At 44.5% G+C, this 16,477-nt stretch overlaps 1 protein-coding gene across 10 annotated transcripts; it reads right to left on the reverse strand.

Moving 5' to 3' along the window:
- Positions 1–158: 158 nt before the first annotated feature.
- Positions 159–16,319, reverse strand: LOC120959194 (uncharacterized). Of its 10 annotated transcripts, none has more exons than XM_040382424.2 (16): positions 16,226–16,319; positions 10,031–10,939; positions 8,608–8,840; positions 8,182–8,346; positions 7,002–7,423; positions 6,822–6,932; positions 6,611–6,760; positions 6,154–6,545; positions 5,981–6,086; positions 5,524–5,913; positions 5,255–5,459; positions 4,960–5,167; positions 4,336–4,887; positions 3,943–4,263; positions 3,530–3,867; positions 159–3,459 (listed from the first exon to the last, which is right to left on the reverse strand). In XM_040382424.2, the coding sequence occupies exons 2-16, from the start codon at positions 10,096–10,098 to the stop codon at positions 3,107–3,109; spliced, it is 4,014 nt and encodes a 1,337-aa protein (XP_040238358.2). In that variant the 5' UTR covers positions 10,099–10,939; positions 16,226–16,319; the 3' UTR covers positions 159–3,106. The 10 variants fall into 10 exon arrangements, with proteins under 10 accessions (XP_040238358.2, XP_040238353.2, XP_040238356.2 ...); XM_040382419.2 differs by having other exon boundaries at positions 16,120–16,272; XM_040382422.2 differs by having other exon boundaries at positions 16,046–16,272.
- Positions 16,320–16,477: the final 158 nt, after the last annotated feature.

Below are 16,477 nucleotides of genomic sequence, written 5' to 3' on the forward strand. Positions count from 1 at the left end.
ATCGTATTGCTCGCAAGATGAATTATGTTGGCCAAGGTAATTCTTAATCAATTGTTGTAGAGGCTATAGCTCTCGCACTGATATTGCTGCGAACCTTACTTCAAACAATCCAATTTTCTTTCAGTTTCTCACGAAATATAAAGTAAAACAAACATTGCTCCAATCAGCAGTTTCATTATTCATTTTCTTTTTCGCCAGTTTATAATGTTTGCTCCAGTTACAACGTTTCACTTGTTCGGTTTCGTGATATATATATACGTATAATATTTTTTTCTTGGTTTTTCTGGGTATTCTGGTTTTCATCTTGCAAATACATACACACATTCATAAATCAAAAGTAACAAATACAATATTACTTATAAGGTTTTACGTAAAAATTGATAGTACTTCATCGCATTATATGTTGTGTTGCGTTTCTTGTTTCTAGTTTTTCAATCCTTCATATTTTTTCCTTCTACTTGTCCGTTTCGCTTCGTATATTAATAGTTTACCTCATTTACTTGTGCGTTTTGTCATACTAGCATAGTGTTTACTTAACCCTTGTTTTGCGCTACATTTCCTTTCTCAACGAACGGTATGGCGTTACTTTGTTTTGATTTCTATTCCCATTTTTTCGCTTTTTCCTTTCCTCTCCTTCACAAGAAGTGTTATTCTTCATCGTGGTACCACGTGGGATGAGGGACACGTACACACATATAAGATATACACGCCTATTTAGCTACTTAAAAGTGTTCGATCTTTGTTACACTATCCATCCCACCACCATCTTCTGCTACGGTTGTAACGTAACCTCGTATCTCAAACTATCACACCCATCTTAACGTCTACACGAGTTTCGTACTGCCGACGGTCGGCTTATTCTACAGTACCTGGTTTTGTTTCACAGCTGTAATTAGGGAGGTGGTTTCTCGAGCGTTGAGAGTGTTGAATTGAGTTCAGGAGCGTTTGCTTCCGGGCGTGGGATGGATTGCATTGCAAGACTTCATATCAAGGACCAGCCTCAATGTCTCATTCCAGATGAGATGAACTCTAAGGGTAATAATTTTTGCTTAGTCTGGTGACACGATATTGGCGGCAGAAGGCTTGGGCTAAGGGAAACCACTTGCGCATTGGCTGGGTGTGTATGGTTCATGCTATGGCTGTACTATTATAAATGTTATATTGCACACTGTTGCTGCTAGCTACGGACTATTTGCCGATTACCATTCTAGACGATGATCAAACTGCATTATATGTTATTATTGGTATGTTATGTCTGCTTTTTTATATGGTGAAATGGTTCGAAACGTTTCTTATGTTGCTTGCGTTTGCTTTAATAGATATGACAACTACTATTTGCTTCTGTTTTTTGTCCTTACCTTACGCGATACGTTTTACAACTATTGCACTATGGCAGATTTCCTAAGACTGTGCAGAGAGTGTATAAGATAGGTTTAATTTTATGTTTTCTTTTGCTTTTCTTATCAGCCTACCCTATGCGCACACAAGAGGAGGCCAATATGTGTAAAAAATGTATAAAAGTTTCATTCAACATACGCAAACGAAAAGGTCTCTACTGTAAAAAATGGGTTGAAATAGTTTGCAACATTATAGATTATGGTTCTACACGGTTTTTAGTATGTGACTATACAAAACGTAGAACAACGTGTGGCGCTTGCTAAATGTCATGTTTTCAATCCAACAGCCAAACAGCCAATACATAAATAAAAATCAAATCACATAAAAATGAGTTTAAATTATCTTCGAAACCAATTGCTTAACCAATACAATTTTTAATTATTTCTAAGCCCAAATATTAACCAATTCATTCTCATCACATCCACCACAACACACACGCACTTGCTCTTCTTAATTTAACTAAACAATAATCAACGATACTTATTCGATCACATTCAGATAGCAGAAAATTATAATTTCGCCGTCGAAAGTTCAACAATAAGGTCAAAAGCAAAAACTGAAATCGTTTCTCCGTCCTTCCGTCTTGTAGACCACGAGCATCCGTCCTTCCGTTTCGTTAAAATAATGTACTGTGAACCCCCACATAACGAGTTTAATCCGTTCCAGTGACTCAGTCGCTATGCGAGAGGCTCTTTTTCATATAATTTGTATGAAAAGTGAAATAATTGGTTTCAGCAACGAAAATGTGCTGGTATAAAGGGCATAAATGCATTTGAAAAATGAACAATACCTTCATAATACTTATAATTTAGAAGAGATTTGTAGCTCACTATTTCTGTAGAGCCACAATGTTGTCCGAATGATGCTTGAAACAGACCAGGAACACAAATGATATTGCTCATTATGTGAGATTTTACTCGTTAAGAGAGGTATTTGTTGACCATTAAGATTTGCTCATGATGCGGGGAAAAACTCATAATATGGGGTACTCGTTATGAGGGGTTCCACTTTAGCCACTTTTTGAGCGATGACTGTGCGATCTCAGTTGAATGCCGCGAGTTACATTCGCGATCGAGTCAAACTCGTCAAACTTCAGTTACATATAGTTTGTACAGAAAAACATTCTCCTAATTAAAACACAGATACAGGTCGTATGTGAGCAGTACTGATGAGTACTAACGCCATTCTTACTAACAACTGCATCATGCAGTGTCATTACATCGTTCATTTCCTACGGTATCCATGTTTACTCTATGAAGGAAGATAATCATACCGCGCATACTTTGCTGTAAGATGTTTGATGAAGATTTAGAATCGCTCACATTCAAGGTTGTATGCTGCACGGGACACAATGGCTAGGGTGCAATTATTTTTAATATGTGTTCTTTTTTGTGTTATGAAGCTGAATTTACATGCAGTTTGCGTCTGGTTGTCAATCATTTGCACTACTATTTATCTACGTTTTTCCATGAACATTGCTCCGAATACGCAACCATTTCGATTCTATTACCACGACGACTATGTTAACCATAGGAGATGGGTTTGTAATGGATGAATTAAATTTGCGTTTGCGTTTGTGCCATACTTCTGACTCTAACTTACATTCTTATACCGAAGACAATCCATTATCGTTACCTTCACTCGTTTTGGGGAGATTCATTCGTCAAATGGTACTCGAAAAGGATAGGACTCACCGTCCTCCTCATTATTACTGCTTTAGATCAAACTGCTTACCATCGTGTTCGGAATTGCCGTATACTGTCGCTGCTCGATCTTCATCGACTGTGGATCCATCTTTACCTGAGCGAAGTTTCAGCGTGATCAGATTGTGACGGTTCTCCAATGCAAGTGCCAGATAGGAGCCACCGCTAAGAATTTCACACGTCGTGATACGTTCCTCCGGGGTGTACACTGCCAGCAGATTGCCGCTATCGAGCTGCCAGAGCCGTATGGACATGTCGCGTCCCTCTTTATCGCTAGATAACAGAATCTTGCCCGTAGGATCTATCTTCAACAAGGTTACCGGGGCACTGTGCCCGACCAGGGTGCTTCGGCAGTTACCTACAATCAAACAATCAGTTCAGCATGAATAATATATCTCCCGTATGGCTTGTTCATAGCTAGTTCTTACCAGTCACCAGATCCCAGATTAAAATTCTTGCATCCTCGAGTCCAGCAATGACGCAGGTGTTAGTTTGCGATATGGCAAGAGATACCGTGTTGCAGGATGGTTTCCACTTCTTGAACAGTGTGCCGCTCTGTAGATCGTACACCACGATAAAGTTAGGGCTTGGTTCTGCCAGCTCCTTCGCAACCACACACACGTATGAGCCTTCGTGCGTAATAGCAGACAGTGAAGTGATAAAATCGTGATGCGGTATGCGTAGATCGTATAGCAGCTTCTTCTGCGACAAATGCCACACCAGCAGCGGGAACGGTTTCTGTGTTTCATCACCACACACAAGAATTCTGCAACGAAATAGAGAGAGTAAGAGAGAGGCGTGAGAAAACTCACACTAATAGTACCTCAGCAAGCTCGCTTACCTCCCATCACCCGACACTAGGAGTGAATTCAAGAACCGATCTTCACCCGCCTTGAATGTTGTGACACAGTCACCCGACTCAATGTTCATCAGATTCACGTACATGCGGTTACGCGATAGACACACGAGATGCGCCGGATCGTGCAGACCAAAGTAGGGCATCTTCTGGTTCATGACACCTTTCAGTGTCACCTTGAATCTGCCTTCGTTCAGATCGATAATGCGAATCTCACGACGACACAGAACCGCCACACCATAATCACCAACTGGACATATTGCTGATGGTTGAGGTACACCAGTAAGTGTGCGTACCTTACGGCATCTACGGAAAACGAAGAAAATTGTTTTAAAGTAACTCACCGTATCCTCTTTGATATTTTATCCCGCAACTTACTTTGCTACGTCCCACACGCAGATTTCTTCCCGCTCTGTGCTAAGCGAAATGACAAAGTACCCCTCAATGCTCAGGTTCATGATCAGATCGTACCCAACCACGTTCGGCATGTTGTCAACTGCTTGCTTTTCCTCCTCGTCTCCCCCCTCAGTTAACACCAACTTTTCCAGGAACGGTACAGTGCTGTTGTTGATAGTCTTCAGCCATTGTTGTACGACTGTATTGTTCGCATAGGGAGAACCGGGTCGCTGCTGTTCCGCTACTAATACCGGATATAGCAGCGAGTATAGCTGATTACCGTCATAGTTCAGGGCCTTGAAGTGCGTCTCAATGAACGATTTCAGCAGGGCCACGTGAGTACCAGCACTGGTGGCACTATCTACTAGACGAATGTCGTTTAAAACATGAACACATCCGGTAGCGATCAGTTTGTCTTGCAACCAGACTAGATCGGTCAGGTACGGAGAGGTGGAAAAGATGGCGCTATCGGTTGCCGTCGAATCGAGCTTGTACTTGTGGTAGGGCAATTCAACTATCTTCCTATAGTTAAAACTGCAATTCGAACCAGAGTTAAAATCGTTAGTAATTATTTCAAACGGACGACATGGTGTGATGGTCACTTACCACTTCTCTTTACCCTTCTTGTCGAGAAAAACGGTTGGTTGCAGTTCGTAGTAGTCGTACAGAATTTGATGCGCATGCTTAATGTCGGCCTCGTAGCGCTTTTCTGCCACCTGCCGCAGTGTCCTATCGATGACGATAATGTTCTTATTGTGAAGAAATAGTGGTCCCATCTTCCAACAAAAATGTGTCCACTGTTTTGTTGTTGATCCTAGAAAGTAAAAAAATGCAGCTCAAATAAGAAGATGTGTGTGTGAAGAGATCATTTAGCCAAAGATGAAAAGAAAACTCCTCGTACCGGTGACTAAGTTAGAATTTCTAATAAGTGTAATGATTTCCGTCTCGAGCAGTCCTTCCCGCGAAGCGAGCAGCAACGACATGATCAGCCTCACGATGGGGGCAGTAAACTTTTCCTCTAGAATCACAAACACTCGCTCGCTGATGTGTGAAACGGAGGTGTTTGAAAGGTTGGTAATGCCAAGCCAGCCGAGCCACCAGAGAATCTAGAACGATAAATACACAACTGCGTTTCAGTACGCCGTGAATCCCACCAAACTTAAGACCAACCTTCGCTTGAATTGAAATCTTCTCGTCTGATTTCTTCCAGCTTTCTGGCAGCTGCAATGCACCGTTGGCAGCGTAAATATCTCCTCCTCCGAAACACAGCACATCCTCCCACTGTTCCTGAGTAAAGGGCGTGAGATACAGGAAGCAGCTATCGTCTCCAATCCGTTCACGAAGGCGCTGCAGCACGCGACTTTCGGCATTCGCCAGATCATGCCCAGTGCTAGCGGAACTAACCGTCAGCACAAACTTCACATTGTCCAGCAGCGTTACCGGCAACCAGTCAAGATCTTCCACGTCACGCAACGCATCGATCGAATCGATCAGGATGGTAATTTGCTGCTTCGAGCTCTCTAGCAATGACTTCAGTACCCCGGAATATGATGAAACGGTCTGTGAAGAAGTGCAAAATGGTTAAAGCCATTGTTGTTTCACGGCTTCCTATCTTCCCAAAACTCACATGCTGGCATCGTGTCGGTACTCCTTTGATTAATACTGATATCTGCTCCGTTATCGAACCCACCAGACCGGTAACATCTGAGCTTTGCATAGTAAGGTTGGCATATCTGTAAGAAAGATACAAAACCACTGTTATACTCTCATGCTTATAAGGACTAGTTCAGCGTGCATTACCTTATCACTAGATGAGAATCGGGCAGCCAAGTGTGCAGATTTTGTGACAGTTTCGCCATAAAGACACTCTTTCCAGCACCCATCGGCCCGTACACAACAAGTGGCTTGCCCCGGGCCGACGTTAGATATTCGCGCACCCGCTCGGTCGTGCTGAAGTTGGCGCAATTTTCGTTCAACACACGCGAGTGCCGATTGACCTCCTCCAGCTCACTCAACAAACGTCGATCGACACCGTGCGTGCAGTGTGGAATGGAGTACTTGCTAACGTGCTCATCGATAATTGCATCAATCTCAAGCGATAGGCAAGTGTCCAGCATCGCTCCAAACTGTTCCTGCTGCGGTTGGGCGATATTGGCCGGGATGCGAATGATGTGCTTCTCGGACAGTTGATTCTAGTATGCAAAGAAAGTGCATTAATTCAACATTATTTGGCATTGATATCAACAAAATAAAATACCTTCAGATCGTTCTGGATGTTGGTTAACCTTCGCACCATTTCCGCTTCTACAGAGGATTGACCTTCCGTTTTAAGTGCTGCTACTGTGCTCTGGATCCAGATGCAACGTTTCGATAGTTCTTGGCTGATCAAAACGGTGTTGTTAATTTCCTGTGAAAATATATTCCATATTAACTGTTGCTTTGAACACATCGACATTAACGTTTGGTACCTGTTCTACGACGGTGGTTAGATAAGAGTCACGCAGCTCCTTCGAAAATATATCGATCAACGTTTGCAGCAGTAGCGCAAGTTCCTTCTGCGACTCTTCTGAAGACATGGGCTGAAATCAATCAACGAAGAAAAAATGGATAACTCCCTCTTCATATATCTTCAAGCATCGCCTATTTACCGGTGGGGCAGTTGCATTCAACCGATAGCACGCGGGCTGCGATTTATCGTCCAGCACGTACCACTTCTCCAGTATCGCTCGTTCCGCTGGATTCCGCTCAGCCATCTGCAGGGCTGCTACAAAGTCCTGGCTTTCGATCGTCAGTGGCAGCAGCGGATCGCCCAGCGTGCCACCGAGGAACAGCACCGGAATAAGGTACGAGTCACAGGATTGGCGGGCAATTTCGGCCAAACAGTTCGCTGCCAGCTCGTGACCGCCCTGTGCCTCGAGCGGTCCTCGGAACCACTTGTTCACGTCGAAGCTGTTCCCCTTGGGCTGCTGCACATGCAGATCGGCCACATGCAGCTCAAACCCGCGGCTCTGGCATTTCTGGTTCAGCCCCTTAAACACCTCTCGCAGCATGGCCTTTTCTGTTTGAAATCCTGCGAATATAGTGAAGAGCATACGTTACATTGGTAAGCCATCGGAATTTCCAGTAACAGTTACATTCCACGAATCAATCGACTCGCCGTGCCGTGTGAGTCGTAATTCCGATTGAAACATTTTCCTTTTTTCCCTCTCCCCGTAAAGTCTTCCTCTATCGCTTTCCTCGTGCTTGCCAAAACGCTCCAGACACACCGGAAAGGGTTAATGCGATAACCGGAGGATATTGCCGAGTTTTTTTTAAACACCCGGAGGTCATGCAAGTGTACTGAAGCGTCCTGCTCCATACCGTAGGGGATGTATGTGCCATGAAACGTTAGCTACAGAGAGGGTAGCAGAGCAAAAGTAAAAATAAACTAACCATCGCAAATCGGGACCATAATTGACACAAGGGAATCAAATCCAGTAAATGCACGTTTCGCCATCCCCGCTTCCCACCGAGGTGTACCGACCATTGGAGATGGTGGAGGAAAGGATAGGAGCAGTAGCAAATTGGGACGAAAATAGGTCAGATCAGGATGTGGTATGAGCTACATCAAGCACATATTCAATCACTGCTTCTACCACACGCCCACTGTGGTAGTCCTCGTGGCTGCTGTATCCATTTACAGTGCAGTGTATGTAAAGAATGTTTCGTTCATCGTCTAGCTACTGCTAATACTTCCATGTCCTATGTCGCTCCATGTTTAAGGTTGTAAAGAATCCCCCATACACTTAAAAAAACGTCCCACACTGTAACCTGCTGAACAGGGCTTACCATCGTCTGCGGCCAGTATGTAGAGAACGATCTTTTTGTACTTATCCGTGCGCCTGTTAGTAGTCGGCTTGCCGTACAGTGGTGTTAGGTTTTGCGGTAAGTTTTGATGCACTGGCGGTATATCACATGGTGGCGACACAGTCATCGGGCTGTTGGCGGTGGAGTCTAGGTAAGAGTGGGACAACAAATTGTGATTGATAGGTTAGTTGATTGGCGATTGAAAAATTACTATCTTCAACACACTAGCTGGCACCGGTCTGTACGGTACCACGGTATGAAATGCAGCACGTGATGGTAGATTACTTTAACCGGTACTTTTGCAGGATATGGTTACATAGTTTTATTGACCTTTATGTGACATTTTTGAATTTTTGAGACTTGAAATGTTTTTTTTATGTATATTTTATTTCATACGGCAATTCTTACCTGACAGTGTCATCGATTGCACATTCTGGAGTGCTTTTGGTTGAGCTCTGGCCCCATCCACGCCCACCCCTCCAGCCACGGTCGACGAGTTGCAGCCATTGGTAACGTTGGAGCTGTTTGAAATTTGGCCCGTGCCCGATGCATCCGATGTGACTTCCGGAGCCGCCAGCGGAGCCTCCTTTACATCGTTCCCCTTGCCCTTGTTTTTATCCGCCAGCTGATAAGATGGTGATCTGAAATGTAATGTACAATCAGGCAAAACATTAAACGCAATATCAACGAAAAAATGTAATAAAATAATCAATCGCCATTGTATGCTGTACTTGCTTCAACTCATTGGACGCTTCCTCAAAAACAAACACAAGTTAGTGATAAATGATATGCGAAATCAAAACACCTCCATCATTGGTTCGTACGTGCACTTATGTGTCCGTCGTGCCGACGGCTGACGTCAACATTAGCGGCTACTCGAACGACGCCCTCGGCCAAGGTAAACAACGCGCAGTTCGATGCAACAGCCAACGTGCCCGTGCATCAATAATAAATCTACCGTGAAGAACTAACACAAACACACACATATAGCAATAGCACACCGTCACTCAGCACCATGCGTCTCCATTGGCGAAGCGCCGAATGGGAGGCGAAAATGAATTGAGATTGTTCGGGTGGAAAAACAAACTAAGCTTACGGTGAATTGGTGTTAGTTTTCGCTTGCAAGTCAAGCTATTTTTATCAAACCAAGCAAATATTGCGTCGTCCCGCACCGATTCAATAAATGAAATTAAAATTCACCACAAAATACCATGCGTCTCCATGAGTTGGCAGGTGTTGTGGCGATAATGGCCATCAATACCTTTAAATCCCTAGTTCTAGCCAAGTGAAGCGGGAGTGCAATCGGAACCGTTGTTAATTCTATTCAAATCCTTTCTTTGCACTAACTAAACCATTGGCAAATAGGTAGCCTCAGGTAGCTGCAGAGATCAATATTCCCAGACGCATGGGCATCGGTAGCACACAAAACCCACATGTTGCTACAAGCTGCTTATCAGAGCAGAAGAGAGCCCACCGTTCAGTATCGTCACGTAAATCATCACCCCTAGTAGAGCAAAGGCGGTTATAATGGGACATAAAATTTAATTTTCCGATAGTATGTCTCAGTCTTCGTGCACGGATCGATAGCTGTCAGGCTCGTGGTAGACGTGCCATATGCAACCGTGTTACGCTATGTGTGAAATATGTTTGCTAACAGCAGCAGTCGACAAGGAGATGAGATACGGGACAGTGAGCGTATAACGTTAATATTTAAACTGCTTTCATCTACATTGCTTATATGGACGCTACTGATTCGCTATCATAACATTATTGGAATCGTTTTTAGATATAAGCGGAAACAAAGATCTCTCATCATCCGACCGATACTTACTCTTCGGACTTTTCCGACACATTATCCTTATCCTTTTTGGTCTGTCCGGAACTACAGTAGTTGCCCATTTTACACCTATGACCCCGCCTGCACACGTAACACTCACACTGAAAAACTCTTGTTGGACAATGTCTCAGGTCAAGAAAATGCTCCTTTTTCTACAACACACTCGTCAGAGGCCCTCCTTCACTGTACAAGCCGCCTTTCCCGCACTCGATTGGTATTTAGATTCTTATCCCAGTGCCTTCTTATTTTTTTCACCACATCTTTCCTTTTATCGGTACCATTTCCCCACTGGTAATGCCTCGACGGTTTGCAGTGTTGTCTCACTGGAGGACGATCCCTTAACTACAGCACTGCTCCACACCGGATGCATTATGTACACACTCCAGCACCACGCCGAGATGTGCACTTTAAGTTCACCCGGTTGTTTTTTTTTTAATATATATTCTTTCTCATTCACACACAGTTTGAGTAATGGGGCTTTTTATCCACTTTTTACTCTTATTCATTCACAGACACACACAGCCACCTCTCCATATACACTTCCGTACACGTTTAGCGTTCCGTTTTAGCTTCCGGTTCGAAGGCTTCACTCTCGGAGATTGTGATTTTCCTTCAACACATGCAAACACCGTACACCTGATACACCGTGACGTACACCTCACTTTTAGCAGCACTCTGTCACCATTTTAACGATCGATTCGACGAGCCTCGTTTCCCGTGCGCTACCGATGAGAGAAGCGTACCAATCCACACCGTAGCCTTCTTGAACGATTCCAAGCATTCTGCTAATGCGTTCAACACTTTAGCGTCATTTTCCACTTGTTTAATTATCACTCTATGGCCAGGATCAAACGACTTTCGCTCCGTCTATGCTTTTTTCACAGAGTAGAAATAAATTTAGCACTGTAGAGAGAGAAAAGGAGAAATAAACGAAACATACAGGATAGAGCTATGACCGTGATACGGTAGACCTTTTAATGGTGTTTAATTTACATATAATACTAATTTTGATTCGTTTCTTCTATATTTTCTACACATTGTAGTTTTCTATTCAACAGATCGAAGCATAATAGCACAGTCTTATCGGATACTAGGCGCTTGTGCTCGGTTTACTTACAAGTTGAAAACACATCTCAACTCAAGTGATTATCAAACAACCAGCTCGATCGCTCTTTACTCTTCACCTTCCTGTGGTACACACCCGTAATCGCGCTCGTCGAAATAAATGACTTTACTTTCTTTATCAAACGACAAAGTGCCAGTTTCTAACTATTAGCGTCACTACAAAATAGAAACCCTTGCGGAACAAACCAGGCGCAAGTGTGCATCGTATTACGCGAGTGTTTCTACGCTCATGCACACACAAACACACACACACGTACACAAGATCAACGAACACAGCCGCATACGCATGGCTTTAGGTCCGCATATCTGGCTGGTCCGCGTCAACAGCACCCACCACCATATGGTAGACCGATAACCGTTCGGTAGATAAACTCATTCTCCACCCACACTATTACTAGGCGTATTACCACTGACAGGCTCCGTCATCATATCGTACAGCACACGCGGTACAGCACACTTCCGAATCGAATCGAAACGAACGGATGAACGAACGAACCAACTAATCTAATACCTTCCCGTAGTAGTGGATAAGTTTGGCTGTGAAGAAGCATCGTCCGATTCAATTATCAAGTCCGAAAGCAACAAGCTGAACCACAAAACCCCGTCAAACCCCTGTGGCTGCTACTGTGTGTGGTGTTGGATGGCGTTTGCGTTCGCGGGTCTTACCGATAAGAACGCCACGGAACACGGGGTGAACACGACGATAATGGATAAGCGGACGAACGGTTGTTTACTTTTCGAAAGCCATTCAACACACTCATTCGCACACGCGCTCATGGAGATGCGCTCACTCGCACTGGCCAACACACAGCTGTTGCGGCATCTGTCACCGTACGTCCGCAGCAGTGGTCTAAGTCGTGCGCACACCCGTTCGAAGCAGTGCTCCAGCATAGATTGACTAATACGCTCTCGACGCTCGCACAATATTGCACGCCACTCACACTTGCGGCAACGGTTGGTTTGGTGATGAGATCACAGAAAACGAATTACGGCGATGGAGCGCCGCGAACTACCGTGCTCGTGAGTTGAATACTAAATAATTACTATCCATTCTGAGCTTCTGATCGATGGGCGAGTGCTCTGCAGTGAGAAAGAGAGAGAAAGGAGTGTTGCACACAACACACCATGCTTCACGGTGCTGCCCTTCGATAGGATAAAGCAAAGTAATTTACTTCAAGTTGAAGCTGAAGACACCTACTCTCCCGCTGGTGCACGCCAAACCGTTGGCAATAAAACACGAAACACGGTACAGCACAGGCACAGAGTGTCAGAGAGCCAGCAACAGCGCAAACCCTCCACACGCTGCGAAACTATCGGGTCAACTAAAACACTGACCTACCAATATCATACCGTGTACTCTGACTCTCGATGGTGTGTCTCGTGTTGTCGCGCCTCCATCAGTTCGAGCGCACCTCAAACCACCACGGTTACATGCCGTGCATTTGCTAAGGTGTTTGTAGCGAGCCTGGGGGAGACGGGTGAGTACAAACACACAGAATATCCAAAAATATAACGTTTTCTCAAGGGGGAATTGAAGCGGTTCTTCATCTCCGGAAACAGTTGAACTATGTTAGTTTGTGTAGGCTGGAAAGTGTGTTTTGTGTGCACTATCAAACCAATTTACTAGTTGACGACACAGAACCTCCAATCCTCCCCCCTGCGCTTGGCATCGCCGTAATCAGTCACTTACGCGGCAAAAAAATTCGTGCACAAACACACTACCGTTATTGTGTGCGTCACAAAGTGACTGAAAACACGGTGCGATGCACGGCAACGATGACGACATACGACATTGGGTCGCCCGGTTGACGATAATTATCGGCTCGATGCCGATCTCGTTCGTCGACTGAGAATGTAATGGTAACAGGTCTTTTTGCTACCCTCTTCAACCTAGAGATCCACAATTGATCCCAATCGCCGTCGCCAAATGACGCGACTTGTATGCTGTGGTAACGTAACAACGTCACAGTTCACAGCGTCATACAAAATCGATGCATTTTTTCTAGTGCTCGTTGCGAGGGGCTTTGATGAGTGGACAATTAAGCGCATCCAAACCATTGGCCACGGAGATTGTCGGATGATGAATTATATGTGTGTTTGGAGCTTGATACGTTGAGGACAGCGTTTCCTGCTGAGCAAGCACGCAGCTGGTGTAATAAATTTATTCCATTGTAGCTATGGTTGTTGTTTTAATGGACAATCTGACTCCCAGAACAACTGCCTGAGTTTGCTGTAGCAAGTTTTTAATATGATTCTCTTCTTCTTCTTCTTTTGGCTCAACAACCGTTGTCGGTCAAGGCCTGCCTGTGCTTGGCTTTCAGTGAATTATTGATCCCCCATAGCAGGATAGTCAGTCCTTCCTATGGCGGCACGGTCCATATGGGGAATGAACCCATGACGAGAATGTTATTAAGTCGTATGAGTTGACGACTGTACTACGAGACCGACCTTTTAATATGATATATACTCTTAAATCTCAAATTATTTAAGATTGTCCAACAGAACAATTATTAGTATAGCTTTTAATATAAACTGAATACACCCATACAAAAAAGTCTTTGACAAATAATATACAATACAAATAAAATCGACATTCTCTACGCACATTGACATAACATATGCATACTCTTTACCTCGATTCGCTCATCATCACGTCCACCAAATTCTACCACGGACGCAACAAGATCGGCGTGAACATCGATGCGGAAAGGCATTCGCACGACGCAGCAAGGTTTTTACTCGTTCATGGTTTCACTTTTCAGATCCAAAATAAAACTCTCCATCCAAAGGTTTGAAGGCCATCAGAGACCGTTCGCCACTTTCCCATGCAAGTCAATTGCAAGGCAAAAAAGGCAGTCAATCCGATTTTACTGCCCCTGGATCCTATACTTACGCATCGCCCGTCCACGACACTTTCCTGGCTAATAATAGCTACCAGAGTTATAGTATTTTTTAGTATTATTTTTCTTCCCACTCTACAGTAACTGGAATGGGGTTGTCATTTCGTCTGTAGGTAAAAGCATGTGCCGGTTTATGCTCCCGTTTCGGTGGCAGAATTGTGTGTCTTTTACCGCCTAAATACAATACACATACAATCAGTAGTACACTCAGTTGACCCAGTTTTAAGTTGGAAAAATTAGCGTCAGCTTTACGAAAAAAATATATTTTCATGCCAATGTGTACTGATACCTTAATTTTCCAAAACCTGCACTGAGCACTAAACAGATGATTAATCTTACAACATCCCTCATACGCAAGCGTTGGTGCTGTGCCAGGTAAATTATTAAAAATATTTCAACGATCGCAACCAAGAGCAAAATGAAAATACAAATCACACCAAACGATCCACTTCCCTCTGATGGGCACACACCATGTAAATTAGTTCATCAATTTATCACAAAATTAGATTATGCTTGAGGCAGCACCACGAATCACACATCGTTTGCCAACTCTTGCCACCCGTTCTCGTCTCTCGGCTGTCCTGCTCACCGTCAACACCAAACATCCTGGGACAGGTGATGACATTGAGGAGCACACTTTCGGCAAATGGAACGCAATCGAGGCATGCAGGAACACTTTTCCGCTCGCACTTCCCGTCCGTACCGTTTGCGTTGCTCACCTGGTTTAGCATACGAAGTGCGCTTTTTATCAGGTTCTATAGCAGCATCGCAAGAAAAATAGTATTTACAACATAAACACACATACACACGCGATGTACCCGTCTGGGAATCAGCGCACATACGGGGACACACGCGTATTCTAATGCTCTTCGAATCGCGGAGCAAGCGGGAGAGCTCCCGCAGTGAGAGAGAAGGAATGAGCGTGAGCCGATAAAGAATGTCGAGAGATTCTGGCTGATAATGGTTGTCCCGGTTTCGACATTCTTCCATCTCCCATGGCACCCATCTGGTTAGCTCTCTTTCAAGGTAGCAGTCGAGGTCAGAGCAAGATCACATACGGCGCGACCTCGTACACGTACGATTCCCGCTCATTGGAGTGAATCTGCATCGGGAAACTGTTTCAGGGCCAGATAAACCACTTCCAGGCCCTTTGGTAACGGAAACTTTTGCCACTTACTAACAGCATTGATCGGTGGAAATAAACCATTTTTAGCATCCGCATTTCCAAATTTAACTCAAACAAAAAAAAAGCATACACCTTCATTACTGCACCTTCACAAACTGTCACTCATGTGACGCCAATTTTTCCATATACGTAAACAATTGACCGTGACTTAGCACACTTTACATCCCAAGTCGTCGAACGAGTACGAGGGAAAAGTTCAACGCGGCAGGCTAAAAAATGTTGCCAGGCCAGGTCAGCTCTAGCCAGCGTACTTCGTCTCTCTGCACGACCAAACGGTTCCGCATGGGTTTTACGCTTAGTGAGCACCGAGCTGGACGGATGGATGAGCAAGCGTGAGTAATGTGTGAGAAACTGAGAATACACACACACATCCTCACAAATTCCGCATGCATACCACACCAAAACTCGCAAACGATCAGACGATTTTTCCACACTAACACACTCAGCGCATTCTTTACGTCTCACCGCTCATCTCATACACCTTTTCGCTGCTCGCCTCAAGATTCCCCATGTTCATCTCACTCGGGCGACGGGACGATACGGGACTCAAAGACAATAAGGAACTGTAGCTTTACCAAGTGTGATCCTTTCTATGCTTTTTTGTTTTTGCTATATCCGAAGACGCACATGAGGTTGCCAGGCAGATGACCTGTTTCGCAGGTTGCGAATTAAACTGTTCGGGTTTTCCGTCGCCAAAAACTGAACCTAATGACAAGCCCATGTCTCCGTTGGAAAGTGAGCCCCTTTTTCCTTATCACACGTACAACGATACATTTGCCGAAACTACGATTGACCCACGTTCCACACTATCTCGATGGGGAAACCATCAGCAACACCAGCTACTTTTCCACACTCTCGATGCTAATGCTCACGCTCGGTTGTCCGCACAATTGGCCCACACTGACGGCGGGCGAAAACTGCAAAAACTTCTTCCACGGTGCTGTGCCAAAAAACTGTGCGCGAGGAGCAGAGATTGACCTTCCCGTACTGTGGTGGTCGGATGTAACTTCTGTTTTCCTAGCGCTTTTCCACAGTGAGGACGCACGTCTGTCCCTTGTCACCAGTACCAGTACACACACTTTTGCAACTGGCAAGTAGAAATTTTCCAGGTTATCACTACTGGGTGGACATGCGCAGAACCTTACTTTACCGTACAATCTACAGTGCCGGTGGGAAAAATGTGTGTCATTTGTGGATGAATCATTTAAACTTTTTACGAAAGTAACAAAA

The sequence above is a fragment of the Anopheles coluzzii genome, chromosome 3 (assembly GCF_943734685.1).
Source record: "Anopheles coluzzii chromosome 3, AcolN3, whole genome shotgun sequence".
Classification (NCBI taxonomy): Eukaryota; Metazoa; Arthropoda; class Insecta; order Diptera; family Culicidae; genus Anopheles; species Anopheles coluzzii.